Below are 25,738 nucleotides of genomic sequence, written 5' to 3'. Positions count from 1 at the left end.
GTGTGACGAACATTGATCTCACCTTCTATGAAAAGTAAAACTTCTTCAACGTTTTGGGTCAAGCCTGAAACTGAGAGTTTAGATCCCATCAAGACAAACTTAACCTCCCTGGTCAGAGACATTAAATCCATGAAGAAAGAAGTGGCAATTTGTTATTGCAACCAATCTGGAAGCCATCCAAGTTTGTTAAGTTACATGCAATAACCTGATAGAATTCAAAATTGCTCCTGTCACTTTTGAGTTTCAGTTATTACAATTGTGTGATATAATAACATATTCCCCAAAAAGAATTTACAGAAGACAAATTTGGCTTCTGCAACCAGACCGGGAACTGGAGCAATCCTCTTACTGCATCTCAGGGCTGCCCTTTTTTATCAAATAAATACTCTATTCTAGTCTGTATCTCAAAGCCACTGATAAATTGTATGAGTTTACCCTCCCTGTAAGGCCAACTTCCACCACTGTCATCTATTGAAAATACTATAAATGTCACTGGAGATGGCAACCGTGCTGGCTGACACAGCCAAGAGGATCATCACACATGATACCAGTCTGTCATTCTTTGTTGCGATTCCATGAGTGTCCCTGCACAACAGAAATACATTTAAATATACTTTCAACTCAACTTCATAAAAATTAAGGAATAACTTTGAGCCAAGAGGCTTCCTAAGCCAATATAAAAAACTGATTAAACAGTAGTGTGACAATCAATTGGTCCAGATTCCTGGCAGATATTGCCATTCTCTTTCTGTAATTCTTGGGGGAATTTCTTGAATCTGAATGCCAAAACACTTCCCCTGTGCCATGTTGGCTACAGAATCCTCCTCTGTTAATCAGCTCTATCTTGGGCCATAATTTCAGTTAAATCATAGGCCACATGTTTTCTCACAGCAATTTCTCATTTTCTGTTCGCAGGTAGATGATCAAGTCCCAAAAGTTAATAAAGGGCATCCTTAGGATTTGCATAGGAAAAATGATTTGGAATCATACTACACAATTCCCCTGTGCCATGTTGGCTACAGAATTCTCCTCTGTTAATCAGCTCTATCTTGGGCCATAATTTCAGTTAAATCATAGGCCACATGTTTTCTCACAGCAATTTCTCATTTTCTGTTTGCAGGTAGATGATCAAGTCCCAAAAGTTAATAAAGGGCATCCTTAAGATTTGCATAGGAAAAATGATTTGGAATCATACTACACAATTCCATATAAAACTTCTGTCACTCCTAAATGAGGAAATTATTCTGAGCTAAGTTTCTTAAATCAACAATAAACCTGGTTGGACAATCACAAACTCAAGTTTGTGCCTGTCCTTTTCTTCCTGTGGATTGAAAGCCAATCCTTTGCTTTGGGCAATATCTTGATCTGGTTGAATCATCCTGCTTTAGACAGTTGAAATTTGTTCAGGACTAAGAATTGAAGGATGTTTTCAAATCATCCAGCACAAAGCATCCAATAATGGGAATTCTCCGCATTGGCGACTATCTAAATAAGGCCCAGGTTCCATATGTTTAATTATAATGCTTTGGATAGCCAGGCTGTGGATTCATGGTTCGAATGGGTGTCTATTTGATCGCTTAGAAATTAGGCCAGGTAAAGAGGTAGCCTAAACATGGTAGTCTGACCCATAACAGTCATCCACTTATGCCCTGAGTTTTGAGCCATTTAGAATCTGAGAATCATCCAAAGTGCTTTTATGCTTCTCAAAAGGATGATTGCTAAATTTGATGCCACAACCAACTTCAACTTGAATTTACTAAAAGTAATGAATGTTACTCACCTAAGGGCTATAGCAGCTGGAAAGATGAACCCAACAGCAACAGCAGCTGTGGCACCAGTGAATTGAAAGGCATCCCAAATGCTAGGCACGAAATTAGCACCCAAAAAGATAAAACCCATGAGAGCAGCAGTAAGTGAGAAGAATCTCCGGCTATCAAAGGCAATGGGGATGGCATATGGAAAGAGAAGACCATCTAGGTTGAGGCGAAGGGAGAAGAAAACGATTGGAAACACTAGCATCAAGTGGATGGCATAGCTCACCCTCACCACATCATTAAGCAATGAACCATATGGGATCCCAAAATCACCATCAAAATTGGCCAGCACATCATCAAGCGTTCGGTCCCCAAAAAGAAGAAATCCAAAGAAGCTGGTAGCAATATAGACTGATGTGCACAACATAAGGGATGTCCGCACAATAGGTTTCATCTGAGTTTGGTCGTGGAGCTCATTCTCAATTGGGTGAACTTCCAGACAGAAATAAGAAAGAGTAAGTTATGAGCAGGACCAAATAAATAGTTAACAGCTTCACATTATAATTCTAACAAAAACAGTAATTCTATAATGTATGCACCAATTTGTAACAGATAAAAGGCAATGGTCATCCATCAAGACCTTTGATCAGCTTGGATTGTAACAACTCAGTTGCTACAAATTAGATGATGGTCAGTTCATTGCTGTGAGTTTTGTTTTGAAGGCATGTCAAATAAAAAGCTGGCTATTGAAATGCTTATATTATTTACTGAACAGTCTAGACAAAGATATAGAAATTGCTTTCTTTTGTTATCTACATGTTGCCTGTCAAACAGTGAGAAATATGCATCTCTCTGTCTCCCATCAGGACATTGACAAGATGCAATATGCAATGTCTTCAACCTGGGGATTCTGAGAAAAAAACACAACTTAAATGATTCAATGAGAATCATATGGAGTAATTTCATTGAAGTTGAACAGATTCAATGAGACCCATTTTGTTTTCAATGATTAAATGTATTTATTTCAATACATATGGAGGAAATTCATTCCAAGATTTTGAGTTAAGGAATGAGTCCCTCACAATCCCTAAGAATCTCATTCCTTTTCCTCATTGCTCATACGTTTTACAAGACTGTCTATACAACCCATACATTTTGGTAAAACCACCCTCACAACTATATATTTTAATTTGAAAAACATTAGTGTGATTTAGGAAACAAAACAGTTAAGTTGATGGTGAAAACAACATTTCAATTGGAGCTTGGGAATCTGTTACAAATGGTTGAATATTTTTCCAAAATAATAAAAAATGTTGAATAAGTTTAACAAGTTTAATAAAAAATTTATTAGTTATGTGGCCTAAATCACTATTTTCATAGAAGAAAAAAATTGTGAGATGATTGTGTTGTTTTTTCCCGTCACTAATAGCCATGTGACCCTACTCAATGTTTATATCAGTCATGTCTCTGGCTTCTGTTTTCAACTAAATTAATATTCATTTTCTTTATATGGATTTCGTAACGTTTATTTGTTTTCTTTAATTGACAGGAGCATATTTTCATTTAGGAGGCATAAGCTATCTCCCTATAGAAAATGTGACAAAGATTATTTTTTATGTATATACTTTAGCTCTCTCCCTATAGCTTGTTTTCCAAAATAATAAAAAATGTTGAATAAGTTTAACAAGTTTAATAAAAAATTTATTAGTTATGTGGCCTAATCACTATTTTCATAGAAGAAAAAAAATTGTGAGATGATTGTGTTCTTTTTTCCCCTGTCACTGTTAGCCATGTGACCCAACTCAATGTTTATATCAGTCATGTCTCTGGCTTCTGTTTACAACCAAATTAATATTCATTTTCCTTATACGGATTTCGTAACGTTTATTTGTTTTCTTTAATTGACAGGAGCATATTTTCATTTAGGAGGCATAAGCTCTCTCCCTACAGAAAATGTGACAAAGATTATTTTTTATGTATATACTTTAGCTTGTTTTTATCTATCTTATAATATTTGAGTCATTTATTCCTTTGTATAAGGATATTATAGCAAACATATACATTTTAGTCCATTTCCTAACTATTAGCAAACAACTCAATGAAAACCATTTTACTCCCATCCCTGTTCCTAATAGTTTTGTGAACACTTCAATGAAATTCTTCATTTTAATTTTGATTCAGTTCATTTTGTTTCCTTTCTATTCTAGTTCCCTTGTGCTTAGATTCTAATTTATTAGACATGATTAGCTACAGAAATACCTAAATGCATGTCCGACAACAAGTGCTTAGTGATTGCATATTCCAAATCACTTTGAAGAAATATTCCTCACTGTAACCCTCCTTTTTCCCTTTTTTTCCTTTTTCCTTTTTCTGTTTTACTCTTTTGAAATAGGAGAACCTCCCCGTTAACTTGACAAGTGCACATCATTGTGGTAACTGGTAACACAAGAAAACTAAATGTTAAATTAGCATGATTTCCATAATCTTTGCAGATCACGTTTTTTATCAAATTCTTATTCCATTCATATCATTTACCAAAATAACCAGTTTTGCCTAAATGATATCATTAAAATTGAGAAACCTAGGGAAATGATCTCAAATCAAGTTGTGAACTCAGGATAGAGAGAAGCATAACCGAATCAAGTTGAAATGGTTTCTAAGTCCAATACTACTGAAACCCTTTACTTGGAAGGCAATAATCACTGACTGCCCATGTGCTTGTGTACAAAAATAAAATGGAACATTTAGAATTTACAACTTACTGTTGTGATGGCATATATAGGCAGTGACCAGAACAGGAACAGTCGTGAAAAGTTTCCAGAATGAAGCCTGATCGACAATTTCAGGCAGTAGACGTGGCATTCCAATACTTCCCTCCACCAATTTGACGATAGCTACTCCAGCAGTGATTGCCACAAAAACAACAGCCAAAGCGACAGACAAAGCTGATGTGTATCTCAATGAATCTAACACCACATAAAAATTGGTCACAATTTTCACAGCTACAGAAAATGCATGACAACTAAAATCTAGAAGACATATGGAGAAGGTTCATCAAGCCAACCATTAAATCCTATAGTGGTAGTTCAAATAATAACAAAATAGTAATAATATTAATGGATAAAGCTATCCTTCAATAATTTGAAAATAAATTAAAAAGAAGTCCGGTATTTTCATTCATTTTGAGAACAGGTTTAAATTCACATTTCAGCCTATAATCCCACTGAAGGCCTACCAAACCATCTAAAGGCATATGTTTATAAGCAAAGTAAATGAGATTGATGGGGGACTGACCAACACGCTTGAATGATATGAGCGGAATCAAAACAAAGAGAGTTGTTAGAAGCAACAAGAAGGAGCGTGTGCTCCACCAATGTTGACCAAACCATTCCTCCACCACGCCTAAATGGTGGACCTTGTCCAACCATGTTCCCGATAGCACATCGCCTGTAAAACCAAAAACAAATATGTCAGCAACCAGTCGATCAAGATCAATTCTGTAAGCAATGTTCTACCAGTTACCCTGATTTTTGAAGCTTAATCTCAAGACTCATTTCACAACCCTCAAAACTATGAACAACAATTTCTAGTGGAAAAGAAGGAAAAGAAAAAAAGACAAATTAGATTAGGAAAATGACGGGGGAAGATGTAAGGCGATGAGTACCGATGATGATCATGTAGACGATGAGCATCCCCATATTATTAACAACGACGCAAATCTGCAAAACCGTCCGGCCAACGCCACCGAAAGCATCACCGACAACACCGGAATAGGAGGAGGACTTGGAAGCACGACTGAATCTCAAAATCATTTCGATAGAGGATTCGGTCAATCGCGCACCCAATAGGATCATGATCAAGCCCGGAATCATCCCTAATTGCTTAATGGTGGCGGGAAGAGCCATGATCCCTGCCCCAACTACGGTGGTGGAGAGATTGAAGACAGCGCCGGAGAAAGAGGCGCCGGAGAAGCCAACCTCAAAGGAATCGGCATCATCGTACTTTTGGGGGAGGAGGGGTGCTCTGGGGCTCCGGCGGCACTTCCGGTCGGCAGAGGCCAAAATCGTCATTTTGAGACAGATTTGGCCGTTGAGAGTATATGAGGGGTGAGGCGATTCGGGATGGCGGTGGTGGTGGGACGGCTTTTTTTTTTCAGGGGATGGAAAGGGGACGGGGTTCAGTTACAGGTATTTTACGCGGGAACCACGTGGACTCGTTGTTTTTGGTGGTGAGACCAATAATATACCGACACGTGGTTGAGTTTCCGGCTAGTCCAAAATAGGGGAATCACACTTCCGGTGACTCCGCCCGCTGAAATCTGTCGCGGTTGGGTGAACTGGTCTAAGTCTGCTTTGAATTTGATAGATAATGAATGCCGTCGACCTCGACAATCCCTCCCAAGTTTGGGAAACTTCCCTCCCAACAACTTTGTTGCTTTGAGCCGACCAAAGCCCTTCCCAACCATCAATTCTTGTCACATTTGGAAGTAAACTTTGGTGTGGTTGCCCCCTTTTGTGGGTTGGACTTTCAAATGTTCAAATTTAAGTTATTGAGGATAGGAAGTCAAGAAGGGACCCCCTGCAACGGCTACTAAATATATTATTACCGTTGCATTTCCCAAAAAATGGAACGGCCCCAAGGAAGCACTAGTGGGTTCACGCCTCGCCCACCACTTCACTTACCTTTGCTTCTGGTGGCTCATCCTCTCGTTTACTTTGCCTCTGCCCAATCCTATACAATCAATCTCCAAAGGGAGAGTATGATTGATACACTAAAATTGTTTCCAGAATTGTTTCTTCTAATTTTATCAGACCATTATTTTGTTGATATAAATTAGAGACAGCCTGTAGATTAATTTTAAAGAGTTATGCTTCTTTCTCTGCTAGGCTCATGCCCAAAATATACTTCAACTTGCACCATTTTGTTAAAATAAACAAGAGAGAGAACTTATTCCAACTATTCTAATCAAGTTCATGGGTATCGTAACCACGCTACTTCAGAACGTCGGACATGGTTGGCTTATTCTTGGCCTTGGAGGTGGTTTTAGTGGCAAGGCTAGTGATATATTTATTATGAAATTTTAAAGAATCTTTACAAAAAATAATGGCTTTTAAAAAAATTAAGTTCCTAAAATCTTTTTATTATCTCAAATTTTAAAAATATAAGATAAATTTTACTATCTTATTTTTAAAAGCAAAAACAAAAAATATATCCCATCAGAAACTAAATGTTAGATTAAAAGTAAAAGCTTAAAATAAAAGAAAAAAAAAAAATAGATGACATGAACATCAGGTTATCAGGTGGTGCCTCCCAATCAGCAAGCCAAATTTCAGTAAAGAAATTTTTTATGGTACTTTTGACTATAAAAAAAACTTAGGAAAGGAGATAGAGAAGAAAAATTAAAGGAAAGAAAGAGATAAGAAATTGTTCATCAATATACTTTTTACAAACTTTTCTCAAATTTAGGGAAGAAAAACCTAACATTCCTTCTCTTTTATTCTTGGTTTATTTTTCACAATATCAAAATTCAAAATTTAATTACTTAATATATTTATCATTAGCAACTTTTTAAGTGTCAGAAATGGTGTTTATTTTTTTACTTAATTCTAAATAAAACCTTAATGCTTAATAGTCTTAAATATTAGATTATTTATTTTTATAGTATTTTATTTCTATTAATTATTAAAAAGTAAATAAAAACCAATATGTTATTTTTTTAAAATTATTTGATTTTTTCTATTTAGTAAAAAGTTTATAATAAATTATGAAAAAATAGAAAAACAAATAACCTAAATTTTAAAAATAAATTATTTTCAACAATAAGCCAAAAAACAAACACCACCATAATCTCCGATCCTTCACCCGGCAATGGAAAACAGTCCTAAGGTACCCAAAAATATCGGAGTGAATAAAAAGCATGAAACAAGGGGAAAAAGACCTTAAAATAATGCTGAAATTTTTGTACTGTCACTGGGTCAATAAATAGAAAATAAAGCCAAGCATTAAGTAGGGTGTTTGAATGCACAACCTGCAACCCGGTCCCGAATTTAACTTAAACATGGTGCCTCCCTACCAATAAATGATAAAATTTACCCTTCTGTCATGTTCAGATCGTGACAGAATTTGCCTGAATTTGTCAGGAATGCTTAGTAAATTGTAGAGGTACACTATTTATTCCACCAAATTTAAATAAGCCTAGCAAAACAATAAATTCTAGCACTATCCAACAAAGTGTCAATGACAGATTTATTTTATTTTATTTTTTGCTTCACCAAAAGAAAAGAAGAAAAAAAAAACTAGTAAATTGGGTTGGTGTCCAAGAATGTTTAATAATAATAATTGAACCGTGCTAACATAATATATAATATATGGGGCAATTTTCTTTTTCAGTTATACACCAACACGTTTTTGTCCTATGAACTTTAGATAAATGAAGCACTAACCTTTGAGTTATAAAACCACGAGGCCCAAAGGCCATTATTTGGAGTAAGCCATTTCTGGATCATAAGGAGGGTGATCCAAGAATTGCATCCACCAGTAGAGGGAATTTTGAGTGATGTATCAAATATGATTAGGCATCATCTGCTTTTCTTAGCCTTGTCGTTCATAAAGTGGCAATATCAGGCCTAGGAAACATACCATTTAGTAAAATAAGAGGAGGTACTACACAGAAAAGAAACCATACCATTTTGCTACCACAACAATTAAGCATGAAATTGATTTTTCAGACTCAGACCATTACAGGACCCAAAAGAAAGAGGGGAAAAAGGTTTAAATTATTACCCAAGCTGAAAACAATAATCTCCAACCCAGAAGGTGGGGTCAAACTCACGGCCATGAGTTAATGGATTATCATCCAAGCATAATGAGGCCCTAAACAAATCAGAAAGGATATATGTAACTTACAGGGCAAAGTTCCAAGTACTGCTGTCAATTGTTTGTCATTGATTCATTGTTTTCTCTTTCTCTTGGAGTTTCTCTTTGTGTTAACTTTGGGTTCTGAATTTGGTAGGGAATCTAGCAACTTGGTCCCAACAGCAGAACTCCACAAAGCCCTTTCTACATCTGATGGAGTGTAGGAGTCCCCCTCTACACTCAATTCCTGAAAATGATTTCCAACAAGAGACATTGAAAAAACAAAAAAAGAAAGAAGGGAGTCATAATCTACAGAAGTGAGAACCCAAGTGCAAGTTTTTGACTGGCAAACACAGCACACACAGCAAATGCCCAAGGGCAAATTTTTCGACTGAGGCATTTAAATTTCAAGATTCAACAATATAACTATGGAACTACCACAAGCAACCAGTTAAACTTCATTACAGAAAAATAAAAGATCAAATGCAACATCCCTCCTCAAAACAAAAGGAGGGATAGAATTTTCACATCCCGGAAGTGAACAGAATCAAGATAAATCCTGATATTTGCAACATAAAAGGGTTAAAGGGAAATGGTACTGTGCCTTTCTTTGCCAAAAAGTTAGCCTCAATGGAGTAGAGACCAAAGCTTAACAACTGAGAACACAATTTCACCAAGGCTTATAATATCAAAATTTTAACATATTCCATCAAGTCAAGATATTGGTCCATAAAAATACTATGTTCTTCATCACAAAGTATTACATACAAGATAGACTGCTTGGGAAGAGATTATCAATATTAAAAGAAAAAGGGCAGTACAAATTAAAACCAAAGTTGATAAAAATTTAATGATTAGTTTACATTTTTTGTGGGACATAACAATAGTTGTATGCAGAAGCTAAAGTCAGAGCACATATCAAAGCAAAGTGCAAATTAACAGTAAACTATGGTCATAATGCCTGTCAGGACACATGCCTAAAGCTTTCAACAAGGGGAAGCTAAGTTAGTTCTTTTCAGATGTTCCAATGAACACGCCTAAATGATTAGAACACACTACATGGAAGTAAATCGCCCAAACATTGGCTTGCATCAGTTCGCAACTATCTCAGACAAGGAAGTGGGATTCCCATTTTCAGGAAATAAACTTAAACTAGAGGCACAGTATTTACAACTATCGAAATGGAGAAAGAATTCTTAAAAACAAGCAGAGAGTGATGAAAATGATCAACAAGACTTTTGTAAAAAGCAAAGAATGGTAGTACATAGGAGTTAGGAAAAGACCTTATTCGAAAAGGGGGAACCATATTTGGAGATACAGCCCTACATCAATAGAATCAGATGTGGTCCTACATCAATAACTAATGGATCTTGCTTTTGAACATACTCACAGTATGGCACTAATAGTTTTGGTGGAAACAAAAATCAGCAAAAGGGATATCTTTGCTCCTACAGATAAGCTTATGAATGATTTAGAATGTAAGATTCCTTAGTTGTATAAGGAGAAGATTTACATAACAATGAATTGTTCATGGTTGTTCAGCATATTTCCTGAAAAAGTTGAAAAACCAAAAAAAAAAAAGAAAAGTGAAAGCACTTTCAATCATTTGGAAAAGGCAGAGAAATATGATGAATAAGTGCTTATATTCCCAGAAATGGAATTAGCATATACTTTTGCCTGTAAAAAAAAGTACTCATGGTTCCATTGCAAGAAAATTACTAACCAGGGAGTTGCCAATTATCCCCAAGATCTAGTCTTCCCAAGCACTAAATGAAGCCTGCATGAGACTTATACTAAAGAAAAGTTTTAAACCTCTTATTAATTTAAAAATACACATCTGCAAGCATAATTTCTCATCAATTTTCTACTGATTTCACAACTTGCTTGTTTTGTTCACACCTGAAATTTTTAAATCTATTGTCAGATTCATCTATTGCATCACATAAAATTGAGCCCACTTCTTGTTTGCTTTCATTTACAAAGACAAGCCATTTTTATGTTTTAAAATGTGTTAGTTTCAGTGATATCCTTGAACCTGAACCAACATTCTTCTGAATCATTGTGTGTCTTACAGCATTTAAACAGTTGGATAATGAAGAGAACAAATATAAATGAGACAGTTGGGCAGTATTTGATTCATGAAATTGGATTTGATTTGGAGTTCTGACTCCTTAAATTACAAAATAAATAAATAAATGTTGCTACCAATGTGGAACTATTTTGGGGGTTCCACACTTGTGATCCAAATTCAATTTCAAATTCACAGGCATATATGACGCAACCAAACTGTAGATCATTGAAATCCCAGGAGGGTCAATACGTTGGTACATTTTCCCATCTAAAACATATGAACATGAATCATAAGAGGAAAGAGAAAATGAAACAAACCCTGGCTTTGTTCTGTAGTTTATCAGCAAATACTAGATACTGCTTCAATGTATAATCTTTGGAGTTGCCAAGAGCCGCGACCATAGCCTTCGCCCAGCGTTATAATAAAGATCCAAATTAAGTGAGAACTAGCCTTAATTATCCTAAATCGAAAGGAAAAAGAAAAAGGCAAAAATCCTAACCCTAATTTCACCTCATCAGACATGAAGGGCGCAACATCGGGTGCGTAAGCAGCGAGAAGGGCGGACGCAGTGGCGGGACCGACCCCTTTGAGGACAGTGAGCTCAGAAATAGCCTTAGAGATGTCAGGAAGTGATTGAAAAGCCTTCTGAGAAGCAGACTTTACAAGGGCTTCGTCCAAGGACGAAACGAAGTCCAATAGACGCGGCCTGATATTCAAATTCTGTGAGTAAAGAATACAAAACTTCGCTTAAATTGTTGTTGGGCGTAGAAAAAAAGAAAATAAAAAATAAAAATAAAAACCTCCATTTGCCACGGGTGAGCTTCCACTGCATGAGCTTGGAGAGCTCGGATGTGGTGATGTAAGGATTAGGGTTTCGCTGGCGGATGAGGGCGGGGAGCTGATTGCAATAGAAATCATCGAGCGAAACCAGTTGTGGTTTGTTGAGAGAGACTATGCGTGCTGAATAGGATGAGAGCGCCTCTTTCCACACACTCCTGTTCAAGCACTGAAAATCCATTCTGTTTTTTCTCTTCTCAAAACTCAGCCTTCCCCCTTCCCCCACTTTTCAACCGTGTAATTCGCCATCCGCGGTTTATTGAATATAATTCTATGTTTTATGTTTCTGCCATTCTTCTTCTTCTTCTTCTTTATTTTTATTTTATGTTTTCTTTTCTTTACATTTTTTTTCCCAAAATTTTCATGAATCAAAAGATAAACTTTACAAATCAAATATAGCAAAAGTAATGTGTCTTTTTATTAATATGAAATTATTCATTATTATCATAATTAAATCATACAAACTCGTGACATTGCACACACAATCACACTCAATATCTCATGTTTTCACAATATAAGATGTCTTAATCATTAATTTGAGTTTTGCAAGGAAACACGACAAAATGCAACTTAAACAAAGCACTTTAAAAGAGTTATGAAGCTTGAAAGGAAGATGATTTGATACCCTAGTGATTCCCTTTCAAAAACCAACAAAAAAGATGTGAAAGAAAGTTAGCCCACTAAGTCAGAAGCCCAGCAACCAACACAACGCTCTTTACAATTTCAAGTTTTTTTCCAAACCCAAGCAACCTAGCAACTTTCCCAAATCCTTCTTTCTCCCCTTCATACTCTCCATCTCTTATTTTTAGCAAAGACTTAAACTTCAAATTACCAAATTTCATTCACTTATTTTCATTCTCACCTTTCATCTCTCATTCTTCTTCACACAAAAACTCGTTAAAACCATCACCAATGCCTTAGGAAATGATTCAAAACTATCATCAAAATCCTAATTTTCATCACTTAGACAAATCTTAGGGAGTCTTCCCATATTGCAAGTTGTTCAAAAAAGAGACATTCCATATGCCTTCGAGTCGATAACCCCTCAACATCACTCTACCTTCTATAAATAGCCAATTATAAAGGAAGTAAAAAAAAGCATGGAGTAGAACAATATAAGAGCAAGAGAATGTAAATAAAGATAATAAGTTTTCAATTTCAATGTTCAATTTTCAGTTTTATCATTTTATTTTGATATCATGATTGTGTGATTTTTTTAGTTTAAGATGATGATGAGTTTAAGCCCCCATTTTAAGTCATCAAAGCTTAGTTAAGGCAAGTTAATACCAAGACCACCAACATTTAGTAGGTTTTTTTTTAATATTAGATTTCCTTCAATAAAACTGTAATAAATGTGGCAAATTAAATAAGAAAACTTAAAAGTTATATCAAATTAACTTCTGTAATTAAACCAAACCATAAGGTGGTCAAAATTTAGGACTAAACCTAAAGATAATTTTCTTTTTGGTTTTCAAATTTTAAACTTTCTATTTTTTAAACCCAAGTGTTAAAGTTTTCTAATTTTTTTTTTTAAAATCTTTATTCAAAATGTTATTTTCTTAGTAGCACGTTGCTTTAATCATACATTTTTTCTTAAATCTATTTGTTAATTTTTTTTTTTTTTAGATACATGAATAATACTTTATGACAAAAAAAAAAAAGGTAACAACCCACTACAGACATAACATAAAAATAATAATATAAATATATTTTTATAAGAGGGTGTTAGAATTAATTAAGTCAAAAAAAAAAATCTTTTTCCCAATCAAACTGAAATTAATTAATTAGACAAAGGCTCTAAAACATCAAACCAAACAATGGACTCTACCCAAACCAATCAATGTGGATTAGTTTAGGTTGGTTGGATTGATCAACTTTCTGCAGGAAAATGTTCATTCCTAACGCCATGTATAATCCGAACCAAATTGCATCAAGTAAAAAAAAAACTCACCTAAGCTAATATTTAAAAGTACATTTTTGAGTATTTTTTTTAAAAAAAAGTGTTTTCATTAAGATTATGTTTGATCTCGTAAAATTAGAGAATATATATATATATAAAAGTGAAAAAATAAAAATATATTTAAAATAAATAAATTATTTTTATTTATCACTTTAAATTTATTTTACTTATTTTAATTCATTGTTTTAAAATTAAATAATTTAAAAATAAATAATTTTTAAATTAATTTTAATTATGTTTGAATTTTTGATTTTTTTTTTTAAGATAATCTAACATGAGAAAGAAAAGCACGTGAAGAGAATGGCGAATGGGCTCGTGGGGTGCTAAGATTGCTATATACACATCATGTTCCACGGTCAGGGATAGTGAACATGACAGGGTGGGTAACGGTCTTGGTGAGCTGGGGAAATATTTTATGCAAGCAGACAATTTAACGCCAGACAAAAGCCTATCATTCAGATCCACGTGGTGCCATCTTGGTCATAGGGATTGGGATGGTACTTGATTATTGAATGCTTAGGATCCCTAACCATCATATCAATGGTTTAGATTTGCGTGCCCGACTCACGGTGGCGTTGGGCTTAACCTTCGGCCAACGGTTTTCCTAATTGTGCTTCCCTCGACCTAGGAGTATCTCCTTGAATTCCTATGGCTATTTCTGTGTTATGATTACTTAATTATTATTTTACTAATAATTGATTATTTTTTAAATAATTATCAATTATTATAACATTACAGATTGCATTTTGCTCATTTTCTTCGTTGCCTCATTGGTATTTGGTATTGCGTAAAGAGAAAGGACATAAAGTTAGAAAATGATGTGACACATACATGTATTGCAAAAGAAATATACTTGTTGACGTGTAAGGCCTTAAGCATGACGACCATGCCATGTAATTGTTCCCGTAACCAATTGAATGAGTTTGCCGGCATTATTACACCGGTTGCCTTCAAGACATTCGAACCTCAATTTATTCATCGTCTGAACATGACATGAGAAGAATTGACTAGGAAAATAAATACAGATGACATGCGCCAAAACCAATTTCAAGGTCATTAAAGTCATTTTATACCTCAGATCTCAAGGCTCAACGTAAAAATGATATAAATAAATTTTATAAATCTCAATTCTCAACTTTAAAAACTAATATATTAACCTAAATGTTATTGTCCAAATAACTCAAAATTCAAATAATTCAAACGAAAATTAAATTTTAACATCTAAACAATATCCAAAATAAAATTTGAACCAAAATCCTAACAAAAAAATAAATAAAAAATATCTAATCTAGTCATCACTTACTTAAAATTTAATAAAGAGCATCAATACTAATTATTATAACTTATTGATTAGGACTATAAGATCAATTATTATAACTCGTTAATTAAGATCATATAATACTAACTATTATAATCCGTTCACTAGGTTAGATATGTCAACAACTATAACCCATCGATTAAGACCATAAAAATATCAACAAGTATAACCGATTTACTAGAATCATAGAAATCAGAGTCAAACATTTCATTTTATTAATTTAAACTTATAAAACAAAATATCATATCTCTAAAATTTTCATTTTTCATAAATAAATAAAATATTTAAACATATTTTTCATGCAAAATATATATTTGATCCATACATAAAAATAAAAATAACAATTTTACACATTTCAAAATACAATATAAAAAAATTTCATTTTATAAAATCTATATTAATTTCCCTTACCTTGAAGAAACACTTAAATCTTGAAAAATTTAGCTTGAAGAACTTACTCTTCACCTAATACAATATTATACACAACATTTATTATTGATTATTTATCTAAAGATATAAATTTGACAATTCTAACAATATTTTATATAGTTTTCAGTAATTCTAATTAATTTTCTATGTTAACGTTATCAGATATAATATTATTTTCAACTTCTTAAACAATAATAAATTATTTTAATAAGCTTACAATTTTTTATAAAATTCACATTCCTTCTTGATTTTATCATAACTAGTTATTTCTTTATATACTTAAATTAAATTAAGCTTTATACAAAAACTATTATTATTATTATTATTATTATTATAATTTATTCCACTACCACCCTTTGCCTCTTACGGTTATAGATTTATTTTATTATTATTTTTTATCACTCAACAATCTGCACGTATTAGTTCTTATTTTCTTTATTTTTATTATTATTATTTTTCTCAAATTACGCTACAACATAATTTCTCAAATTCCAAAATTCAGAAACATGCAATCCTTCTTCTCCTTATTAATTTAAATTATTTTTTATTATTTATTTATTTTCAATCTAAAGCCTCCACAAACGATTTATTGATTTATTTTCCAAATCTAAAATTTATCATCTTCCACTAATTTTTCATTTATTTATTTATTTATTTTTAATTCAATTGAATTTTTATCATTTTCATCAATAAATTAATCTGTATTCATAAATTTCCAATCTGTTGATCTAAACAAATTAAATAAACAAACCCTAATTTATATTGAAAATTTTAAAGTATTCAAATCTAATTAATGAATATAAAATACTAATATGATGATTAAAATCTTACCCCAACAATTAATATTCAAACCCTAAATCTCAAAATCTTCGAACCCTATACTTTCTTATATTTTTTATATTTGTAAAAAAAGGTTTTATGAATAGAGAATATAAAAAAAAAATTAATTTTATACCTAAGACTTTTAAAAGCGAAAAGATTTTCTTACCCTTATTAAATTAATTAATTATTTTCTAAATTATGAATTTACCCTTAAATTGGGTTCGGGGTATTACAACATAAGGGGTGATAATTCATATGAGTGGATTGTATTTGTGTGGTGTAAAGTAAGTCAAACGTTAGATCGGTTGAATAGTTTGAAATTATAATTGAATTGATAAATCAAATTTAAGTTATATAAATTAATTTAAAAATAATTTTATTTAATAAATAAATTATATAAATGATTATAGTCTATCTAAACTATGAAAAATGTGTTGATGAATTGCATCACCCTTTCTCATCCCTATCCGAAACCATGTGGTCTTCCCTTCTCCATTGTTGCATTATTTTATTAGGATTTTGCAACCACTGCCTCAATTGTCAAAAGGTGGGCGTGGAACCATTGGGAGCCATGGTTTCCCATCTTGGATGGGCGAAGGAAAAGGAATATTTCCTCGTCCCGTGAGCAATGCGACTGTTACATCCACCCTCTTTCCGAGAATCGAAAGCAAACAGAAAATAAAACAATGCTCACAGATCCAAAACATAATTTCCATCACAGAACAGAGGATGAATCAGCTACGGGGGTCCTATAACCAACTTGGTGCCACACCTACTAGTCTCGAATGTTCGAATTCGGGTCCCCAGAGGGAATCCAAGGAATGGAACTCTTCCAATAATTCGCCACTATGAAGATAACTGGACCCAGAAACAGCAAATTAAACCCATGGGGAGGGCATTGGGATCAGATTTATATATGTCTCACCAAAAAACAAAAAACAAAAAATCAACTACGAGACTCGTGGGTTCATCACTGCTGCAGGGACCGCACGACTTTGTAAAATTTGGAGTCTCACACTCCTGAGTCCTGTCGACGGGCCTTCAAAAGACGGTGTCAATGTTTGAACAATAATGCTTTTCCATACTTGGCTCCTTTAGCCATTCTTATCTTTTTCTTTTTCAGACAAAGATAGATGGCTGATGCACTGATTCCAGTTTGGGTGGTCCATCACAGAATCGAATAAGCAAGGATTAATAAAAAGATATAAAGTAATTAAACATTTTAGATGTTGCAAATTTAAATCCTTACTTGAATTTTATCGTCTACTTAGAAGTTAGAACAAGTCAGTGTTTGATACGACATCCTTGTGGCAATGAGTTAGTTTCGCTTTTAATTTCCATTCATGCAAAGGGAGGGAAACTGTTGATGACAACTTTTTTGTTTTTATGCCCCGGACTATTTGATGCGTCGCATTACAGCCACTGGTTAGTGTGTCATGATGTTTTTTTCATAATTTTTACCACGTATATATTTTATGGCCTATCGTCGTCATGACATTGACAAAATGTGTAAGTTGTGACATATAAAAGAAAATTAAGAGGTTTGGAGTGGTTTTATAAATCATTTATAATATTTGTAATGTTTGAATGGTAAAAAATTTTAAGTATTAGAAATATTAAAATCGTTTTTTAAAATTATTATCGCGAGATCTAAATGAATTTGTCAAATTTGTAATTATTTTTAAAAATAGTTTTTTTAAATAATTTTTTAAAATTATTATTTGATTTTTATATAATAAAGTTTTGTTTAGAAATCTAAAATATTTTCAACCTATTTTTAAATATGTTTTTAAAATAATTTTTATATCTAATGATATATTTTTAATCGTTCTATTTATTTGTATAAATAATTCAAATATATTTTTTATTTTTAATAATAAAAGATAAAAACGGTTTTTGATTATCAAAGGTGATTTATATATTTGTTGTTTTGGAGAATAGAAAACAATTATGGAATAAGCATTAATCACTGTTTTCTAAAATAATTATAAATAACTGTTTTTAAAAGCTGTTATGTAATATTTTGTAAAATGAAATTTTAATTTATTTCTAATATTTTTAAAAATAATTTTCATATTTAATATTTTATTTTTAATCATTTTAAAAAAACAATAAAAACAAATTAAATAATATAAAACAACTAAAAGATATTTTCTGAAAGCCCTTTATTTTTTATTCTTAAAAATAAAAAATATTTTTTTATTGTTAAACATGTTTTCTTGATTTTTTGTTTTAAAAAATATAAAATTATTCTAAAAAATAATTATCAAATAGATGCTAACAGTTTGTTTCATTTTATTTCTTTCATTTGTTAGATTCCTTGAAATCAATGATGGTTACCTAAATTAATTTTCACGTTGAAAAATTTAAGTTCAATGCACACTTAACCCTATACACACCTATTATTAAAATCACACAACCTACTTTTGATTAACTTGCAATTGATTAATTGATTGATGGTCAATTCATTAATCGATTGATGAAGATATTTCATTTAAGAAATTTTATTATAACATTGACAGATTTGTCCCTTATTGTGGATTTTGAAAAATAAAAATATTATAATTCATAAAAAAAAAATCAAATATATGATAATTTTAAATTAATGTCTTAAGATATGTCACAAATTTAAAAATAGTTTTAAAAAGTTCATATATCAATAAATATTAAAAATAATATATATATATATATATATATTGGGTCAAAATCTCCGTTCCCAAACGCCCATGAAATAACAATGGATGTGTAACGGTTGCACGACTCATGAACTCCACCAGCGTGTGAACATTCACTGCACTGTCACTCAAATTTCTCGCAAAAATTCTACTTTGGCGGTTGCTTGCATCACCCACGTATTGACTCAATCTATGAGCAGCATCGTTCGAGTTGATCGCCCATTAATGCACTTGCTTGAGATGGATAATAGTATCAAAGCAAACAGGCCTGCCTTCAACAAATGGGAAAATAATAATGGTTTATTTGACGATACGTGTGGGTGTTTGAATTTTTCCACTACAGCATTGGAGGACACTTGCGTTGTAGTCTTCACTTCACGTTTTGACGTAACCTACCAACCCCGGTCCCCGTATGCCATTTGATATTGCGTTCAATCTCATGAAAGATTGACACAACAGGGGATTTGGTCTCTCTCTCCACTATCTTTTATGAAACCTGCTTTTGCCTCTCTCTCTCTCTCTCTCTCTCTCTCTCATGTATCGAGCGTTGACGTGATATTTACGGGGATCCTTCATTTTTTTCTAACATTTGTTTGACTTCATCATCCGTCGTTCTGAATTACAGATTTAAATCTAGGTCCCTGAAATTATGCATGTTTATAGCAGGTGTCAAATACACACTCATCTAAGTAATGGTGAGAATCTTCGTCTCACCTTCATCACATTAGAGGTTTTTTCTTACTCGGGGACTGATATATTTTCTTATTTTCTTGTTCGGATAACAAAAACCAAATTCATAATTTTAAAAATACGATCTTAGACTTATGTAGTATTTGTTTTTTTAACTAAATAAAAAAAATCAAAATATTTGAGTTTTTTTATTCGATTAAAAGTAACTTATTGACATCATTCAATAGAACTAAACTGAATTTATTGATAACAAATTCATTTTAGTTATATTGGATGATATTAATAAATTATTTTTTATTGAAAAGAAAAATCAAATATTTTAATTTTTTTTATTTAACCAAAAATCAAACATTACTTTAATACTTTAATAATTTTAAAAAAGTTCCAACGACTAAAAAGTAAGTAAAATTGTCGTTCCAAAGCTTTTTAAAGTGTGATGCAAGCCGAACAATCAATTGAAGAGTCAAAACATCTTTTTAACCAATATTACGTATTTTGTACCGCATTTACTTTATCTTTTCTACCATAATGGCTCTTTAATGCTAATGCCGCATTTTCAAACTTTAGTAACTTATCACATTTTTGACATTTAACATTACTTTCATTCATTCATTGGTATCCTAGTCATATTTTCATTAATTCTTCTAACTTGCTTTTAGTAGCACGTCGTTATTTATTTGGTATCTTAGTGGTCAATTGTCATGGATATTGTGGAAAATCCACGAAAGGGAAAATAAAGAGAGTGATATTTAACTTAATTTTCTTATATTTATAGTTTTTTAATTGGTTATTAATTTTTCCCTTTAATTATGTTTATCTGTTTTTTTTCAATTGAGTAATGGAAACTTATATTTTTAGTCTTCTAACTATTAATTTTTTTTTTCTTTTAATTGTATTTATCTTCTTTTTAATTGAATGGTGGAAAAGTAAATTTTATATAGAGTGGTCTTGGAAGAATTTTCCAAATTCTAATAAAAGTGAATTCATTTTCATATTTTTAAAATAAAAGACTTCAAACCATTTTTAAATTAAAAAATTAAATTTTTATTCTTAAAAATTAGTCACAAGGACAGGGTGTACAACATTATTGTAATAATATATTTATATTTATTTTTACATAAAATTAAGAAAATGAGGTGGCGATTTTTGAGAAGTGGCCTGCTTTGACCGGCGCTTCACGTTATGATATCATTTCAGATGATTTTCGTCTTCAAACAGCATTCAAAGCTGCTTTGTTATTAAATTATTAAATTATTATTACGTACCAACTTTTCCAAATAATTATCAGGAGAGGATGGGTGGTAAATGGGTATGCAATTTAATTGGTTTATATTGAATATTGAATATTGAAAATTGACCCCAAAATCATGATTAATTTTAGTTGGGCCATACCCGTACAGTCCAATATTCACCCCACCAGTAAGTGCAGTTTAAGAGTCTAACGCGGGAGGCGCATGTTAGCAAGAGGAGAGCTTAAGAAGAAATGTAATGAAAGGCACGGGTGAAAGTGGCTATAAAAAGGGGTGTATCAGCCTGAAAACTCTCACTCCTGCTCCTCCAGTTGTAAACTTGTGATATTCATATAAGACGCACACCCACACTAGGAAAAACGCGACGCCAGCGAAACCTAGTGAGAGAAAAACGAGAGAGGGAGAGAGAAGCCGTCGACGACGTCGCTTCGGTCTTGGTCTCGCTGCTCCATTCGCATTCGGAAATGGTGGATCAGGGCATCCTGGGATGGATCTTCGCCTCCTTGCTGGGGTTCGTCGTCTTCCGTAGCGTGCTTCTGAAGAACAAGAAGAAGGACGGTGCTTCTGTGGAGATCAGGGATGAATGCGTGAAAAGCACCGCTAATGGAGAATGCAGATCGAAGACCGCTTACGAGGAGGCTGACGTCATCATCGTCGGGGCCGGCGTCGCGGGCGCCGCTCTCGCTAATACTCTCGGCAAGGTGATCTCTCTTTTATGGTTTTGCTGGATTCTGATTTATCTGCGGTGGGTTGTTCCGAAAATGCAGGACAGTATAAGCAAAATTAAGCTTCCAATCATTTAGCGATTGTCCGGAAGCTATTTGCTGCTTTGTTTTTTGAACCGATTTTTCCAAGAATTCTGGTGTCGTTTTTTTCGTTAATTCTGCCTATTTCAGGCTGAGTTCTGTCGCATCAGAAGCGTTCACGCTGGATCGGACCACTATATGGTGGGGTCGGATGCTGAGTGGACGGTTCAGATGAAACTGGATCTTCCAATTGTCTGAAGGGAGTCGGACGTCTCGTCACGACTCGGAATATATAAGACGCACGAAACACTGGTTTACTAGGTCGTTTTGGACTTCTAATGGGTGTTTGAGCACGTATCAGGGATCAGTTAACACGAGATTACCGATAAATAATGAATAATTGAACACATTTAAAAGTCGTCACATGTTAACAGGTGATGAATCGTGTTCATAAATCAGCTTTGCCTTAACAAAGTCAGAGTCGCTGTAATAGGGGTTAAAAAAAGGACATTCTGATGCAATTTGGCTTCTTCTTTACCTAATAATTCAAGTCTTTATTTCAGGATGGGCGTAGGGTACGCGTGATTGAAAGAGACTTAACTGAGCCTGACCGAATTGTTGGTGAACTGCTACAGCCAGGGGGCTACCTCAAATTGATTGAGTTGGGGCTTCAAGGTTCGCATAGGATTAAAATTGAACCAGATTTGTTCCGATGACTAGAAATTTAACTGTTCTGATTTCATTTATATCTGCTGTTTTTGGACTGACAGATTGCGTAGAGGAAATTGATGCTCAGCGGGTGTTTGGCTATGCTCTCTTTAAGGATGGAAAGAATACGAAACTCTCTTATCCTCTGGAAAAATTCGATTCAGATGTTGCCGGAAGGAGCTTTCACAACGGCCGCTTCATACAAAGGATGCGAGAGAAAGCTGCAACCCTTCCCAAGTATTATCTTTTATCCATAACCTACAATACATATTCGTTTGGGTTCTTTTCAATTAATAGACTGTTGTTTGGCTTACTGATGTGGCACGAAAGCTACATGCTTATGCATTTTGGAAATATGACTCCTTCCAAAATTCTACATACATTTAGTTTTGGGGTACGGAGCATGGAAAAATTGGTTATTCCACTTTAGTCGGGTTAGGAAAAGAATACTAAAAGAAAAGACATGGTGAAGAAAAATAAAAGTTAGATTTAAAATTAATAATTATTTTTATATGTTCTTTCAAATTCATTGTTTTTTTTTTTTTCTATGTAAATATTAAATATATATAAATTTGAACCAATTTTAATTATATTTGATTTAACTTTATTTTTTTTTTAATGAAATCAAATATGAATATTTTTTAATACATATATTTTACATTTTTAGAAGCAAACATAACCTTAGGATTTCAAGTAGGTGTACCCTTGCATCCATTTGCATATATTTTCTTAGAGACCCCAATTGCTTTTTGAATCGATCCCAATGAAATTAACTTGATCAATACATGTAACTACTAATTCGACATAGATCCAAGATATTTCATTAAATCATGTGATGAAGAGATTCGACTTGTCCCCTCCTTGAATCGAATTCTTAGAGAAAAAAGAATTTTCGATGACTTATTGATCCCTCTTCCCCAATTTATCATTTGTTAATTTCCTGGCTTAATTAGGTGTGAGATAGAGATAGGCATGTCTCATCTTAACAATAAGTGAATCAACAAATGACGCCGGAAGAAATGGTGTTTAACGTGTTTTGGTGGACAAATGACTACCTAAAAGAGACTATCTTTTGTATTTTTTTAATTATTACCTACCAACCCTGTCACAGTACAGTGAGTAATAAAATTCAACTTAAATGGGAAGACTTCGGTGTCTCACAGTTCTTTTCTGCTTTTGAAGTATTTGTCTTTTGTTCACTGGTAGTTACTTCTATTCTTCAATTTTCTCCAGTGTACAGTTGGAGCAAGGAACTGTTACATCTTTACTTGAAGAAAAGGGGACCATTAGAGGGGTAAATTACAAGACTAAAGATGGTGAAACAATGACAGCATATGCTCCTTTAACCATTGTATGTGATGGTTGTTTCTCAAACTTGCGCCGCTCCCTTTGTACCCCTAAGGTGAGGATGACCTCAGTCTTCTCCAAAATAAATAAAATAAAATAAAACTCACCTAAATACATTTCCATTGTTCCTGAATTATGTTTTTCACCTTGCCATTAATAATCAGTTAGTAAAATTTGCTTTTCCTGCTACTTACTCGAATTACAGGGGACTTTCATCAGATTTTTTCTGTGAAAACCATGTAGTTTGTGAAAATTCAAGCTCTTAATTTCCCAAATACTTTTTGCTAGTAACAAACTTACGAAATCAGTTTTAACTTCTGCAGGTAGATGTGCCCTCATGTTTTGTCGGTTTGTTGCTGGAAGACTGTGAGCTCCCATTTGCAAATCATGGGCATGTTGTTTTAGCAGATCCTTCTCCTATCTTGTTTTATCGTATCAGCAGTACAGAGATTCGATGTCTGGTTGATGTACCTGGTCAAAAGGTGCCTTCTATTTCAAATGGTGAAATGGCCAAGTATTTGAAGGCTGTGGTGGCTCCCCAAGTATGTTATGCTCAATCTTTTTAAACTTCCTTTTGGCCTTTATAGTTGTTATCCCATTTTCATTATCACATATTAGCTTTAAAAGTATCTGTTATTTGTTTGTTAGTTTATAGTGGTATGGACTGATTAATCATCTGTTTCAGATTCCTCCTGAGCTGTATGATGGGTTTATAGCTGCAATCAATAAAGGAAACATAAGGACGATGCCTAATAGAAGCATGCCAGCTGCTCCACATCCTACTCCTGGGGCCTTGTTGATGGGGGATGCATTTAATATGCGCCATCCTTTAACTGGTGGAGGAATGACCGTGGCACTATCTGATATTGTTGTGCTACGAGATCTTCTCAGGCCTCTGCATGACCTGAATGATGCAGCTACACTTTGCAAATATCTCGAGTCCTTTTATACCTTGCGAAAGGTAAGTTCTAAGACTTGTATCCTTAGAGCTGTTATTACCATAATGCAAGGAAAAGAAATCCATGCAAAATTTCTGTTGCCATTTGATCCATAACTAAAAAACTCCTAACACACTAAGAGCATTCTTCATTGCAAAGACTTTATTTTTAAAATTTTTGTCATTTATTGTTTCCAAACCTTTTGTTGCAGCCTGTGGCATCCACAATAAATACATTGGCAGGTGCCCTGTATAAGGTGTTTTGTGCTTCACCAGATCAAGCAAGGAAGGAAATGCGTGATGCGTGCTTTGATTATTTAAGCCTTGGAGGTGTGTGTTCATCAGGGCCAGTGTCTCTACTATCAGGGCTAAATCCTCGTCCATTGAGCTTGGTTTGTCACTTCTTTGCGGTGGCAATATTTGGTGTTGGTCGTTTATTGCTGCCATTTCCTTCACCAAAACGTGTATGGATTGGAGCTAGAATAATTTCAGTGAGTATTTGTGTCTTTTTTTAACTTCCGCACTCGATTTTGGTGTCTTTTATTTTTCTAAATAGATACTTTTTTCTTCCTGAATTCTCAAGTTATGAATTTGTCTGCTGCAGGGTGCATCGGGAATCATTTTCCCCATCATAAAGGCAGAAGGAGTTAGGCAAATGTTCTTTCCTGCAACAGTTCCAGCATATTACAGAGCTCCTCCTGTTAAGTGAAGTTTTGAAGCTGAATTACAAAAGGTGAAAATGGTTAAGGGGGGGTTCCAATCAAGACGAGCTACTTTGTCACATTCCCTTGTTCAAAGATAACGGGGAAGTGATTGTTCGAATATGTGCATTATGACATGTTTTGGTTGTCAGGACTTCCTTTTTCTCTGATATCAAAATATACTCTTTTCTTTTTCTTCCAAAGTTGCCATATTATATCTAGGGTGGCAAACGTCACCTTCTACACGGTCATTAAAAAATTATCAGTAGTTTTATGTTTTTAAAAACATATAATTGTTTTTAAAAACTATTCTAGACAAATTATTATATTATAAACGAATGGAAAAGGCTACCTATGGTTGGCCTACCACTGAAAAATGGGAAATTATATTTGTATCCATCAAATTGATGTTTATATTCATCCTTTTAATGATTTTTTTTTAACATGAAAATATCTTTTAATGAAATCTTTTTCATAATTTTTAACTACTAAATGATTTCTAAATTCTTTTTAATTGTTTTTTAATTATTTTTATAAGAAGTTTTTTCATAAAAAATTATATAAAGAGTAAGCCCTAAAAGATATTTATGAAGTATGTTATATGGATTCAAATAAAATATATTAAAAAAATAGAATTG

At 33.3% G+C, this 25,738-nt stretch overlaps 3 protein-coding genes across 7 annotated transcripts; 1 reads left to right on the top strand and 2 right to left on the bottom strand.

The window, feature by feature from the left end:
• Positions 1-121: 121 nt before the first annotated feature.
• On the bottom strand, positions 122-8,285 carry LOC117906704 (amino acid transporter AVT6A-like). The gene is made up of 6 exons (XM_034819850.1): positions 8,198-8,285; positions 5,419-6,485; positions 5,049-5,201; positions 4,517-4,720; positions 1,781-2,246; positions 122-585 (listed from the first exon to the last, which is right to left on the bottom strand). Exons 2-6 carry the CDS (start codon positions 5,822-5,824, stop codon positions 465-467), a joined length of 1,350 nt encoding a protein of 449 aa, XP_034675741.1. The 5' UTR covers positions 5,825-6,485; positions 8,198-8,285; the 3' UTR covers positions 122-464.
• On the bottom strand, positions 5,118-11,783 carry LOC117906705. 5 transcript variants are annotated; one of them, XM_034819854.1, is made up of 5 exons: positions 11,481-11,783; positions 11,191-11,386; positions 10,998-11,084; positions 8,661-8,856; positions 5,118-5,201 (listed from the first exon to the last, which is right to left on the bottom strand). In XM_034819854.1, the coding sequence occupies exons 1-4, from the start codon at positions 11,696-11,698 to the stop codon at positions 8,704-8,706; spliced, it is 654 nt and encodes a 217-aa protein (XP_034675745.1). In that variant the 5' UTR covers positions 11,699-11,783; the 3' UTR covers positions 5,118-5,201; positions 8,661-8,703. The 5 variants fall into 5 exon arrangements, with proteins under 5 accessions (XP_034675745.1, XP_034675744.1, XP_034675743.1 ...); XM_034819853.1 differs by lacking the exon at positions 5,118-5,201 and adding an exon at positions 8,263-8,350; XM_034819852.1 differs by lacking the exon at positions 5,118-5,201 and adding an exon at positions 8,296-8,380.
• A 9,168-nt stretch (positions 11,784-20,951) lies between these two features.
• On the top strand, positions 20,952-25,303 carry LOC117907890 (squalene monooxygenase SE1-like). The gene is made up of 8 exons (XM_034821569.1): positions 20,952-21,362; positions 21,971-22,082; positions 22,178-22,352; positions 23,349-23,517; positions 23,786-24,004; positions 24,148-24,423; positions 24,612-24,890; positions 25,004-25,303. The coding sequence occupies exons 1-8, from the start codon at positions 21,126-21,128 to the stop codon at positions 25,106-25,108; spliced, it is 1,572 nt and encodes a 523-aa protein (XP_034677460.1). The 5' UTR covers positions 20,952-21,125; the 3' UTR covers positions 25,109-25,303.
• The last annotated feature ends 435 nt before the right edge of the window (positions 25,304-25,738 follow it).

The sequence above is a fragment of the Vitis riparia genome, chromosome 18, assembly GCF_004353265.1.
Source record: "Vitis riparia cultivar Riparia Gloire de Montpellier isolate 1030 chromosome 18, EGFV_Vit.rip_1.0, whole genome shotgun sequence".
Taxonomy (NCBI): Eukaryota; Viridiplantae; Streptophyta; class Magnoliopsida; order Vitales; family Vitaceae; genus Vitis; species Vitis riparia.
The sequence above is the reverse complement of the archived record's forward strand: the minus strand, read 5'-3'. Positions and strand labels throughout refer to the sequence as shown.

Bases quoted from the DNA above. Each gene is read 5' to 3' on its own strand.
- LOC117907890 (XM_034821569.1), top strand. From the start codon at position 21,126: ATGGTGGATCAGGGCATCCTGGGATGGATCTTCGCCTCCTTGCTGGGG. The intron at 21,363-21,970 runs GTGATCTCTCTT...TCTTTATTTCAG, and splicing joins TCGCTAATACTCTCGGCAAG to GATGGGCGTAGGGTACGCGT. The intron at 24,424-24,611 runs GTAAGTTCTAAG...CTTTTGTTGCAG, and splicing joins CCTTTTATACCTTGCGAAAG to CCTGTGGCATCCACAATAAA.
- LOC117906704 (XM_034819850.1), bottom strand. From the start codon at position 5,824: ATGACGATTTTGGCCTCTGCCGACCGGAAGTGCCGCCGGAGCCCCAGA. The intron at 5,202-5,418 runs GTACTCATCGCC...TTGGTTTTACAG, and splicing joins CGTCTACATGATCATCATCG to GCGATGTGCTATCGGGAACA. The intron at 4,721-5,048 runs GTCAGTCCCCCA...ATGTGGTGTTAG, and splicing joins CATATCATTCAAGCGTGTTG to ATTCATTGAGATACACATCA.
- LOC117906705 (XM_034819854.1), bottom strand. From the start codon at position 11,698: ATGGATTTTCAGTGCTTGAACAGGAGTGTGTGGAAAGAGGCGCTCTCA. The intron at 11,387-11,480 runs GTTTTTATTTTT...TTTGAATATCAG, and splicing joins CTCACCCGTGGCAAATGGAG to GCCGCGTCTATTGGACTTCG. The intron at 8,857-10,997 runs GTTTGTTTCATT...AATCATTTTCAG, and splicing joins AACTACAGAACAAAGCCAGG to GAATTGAGTGTAGAGGGGGA.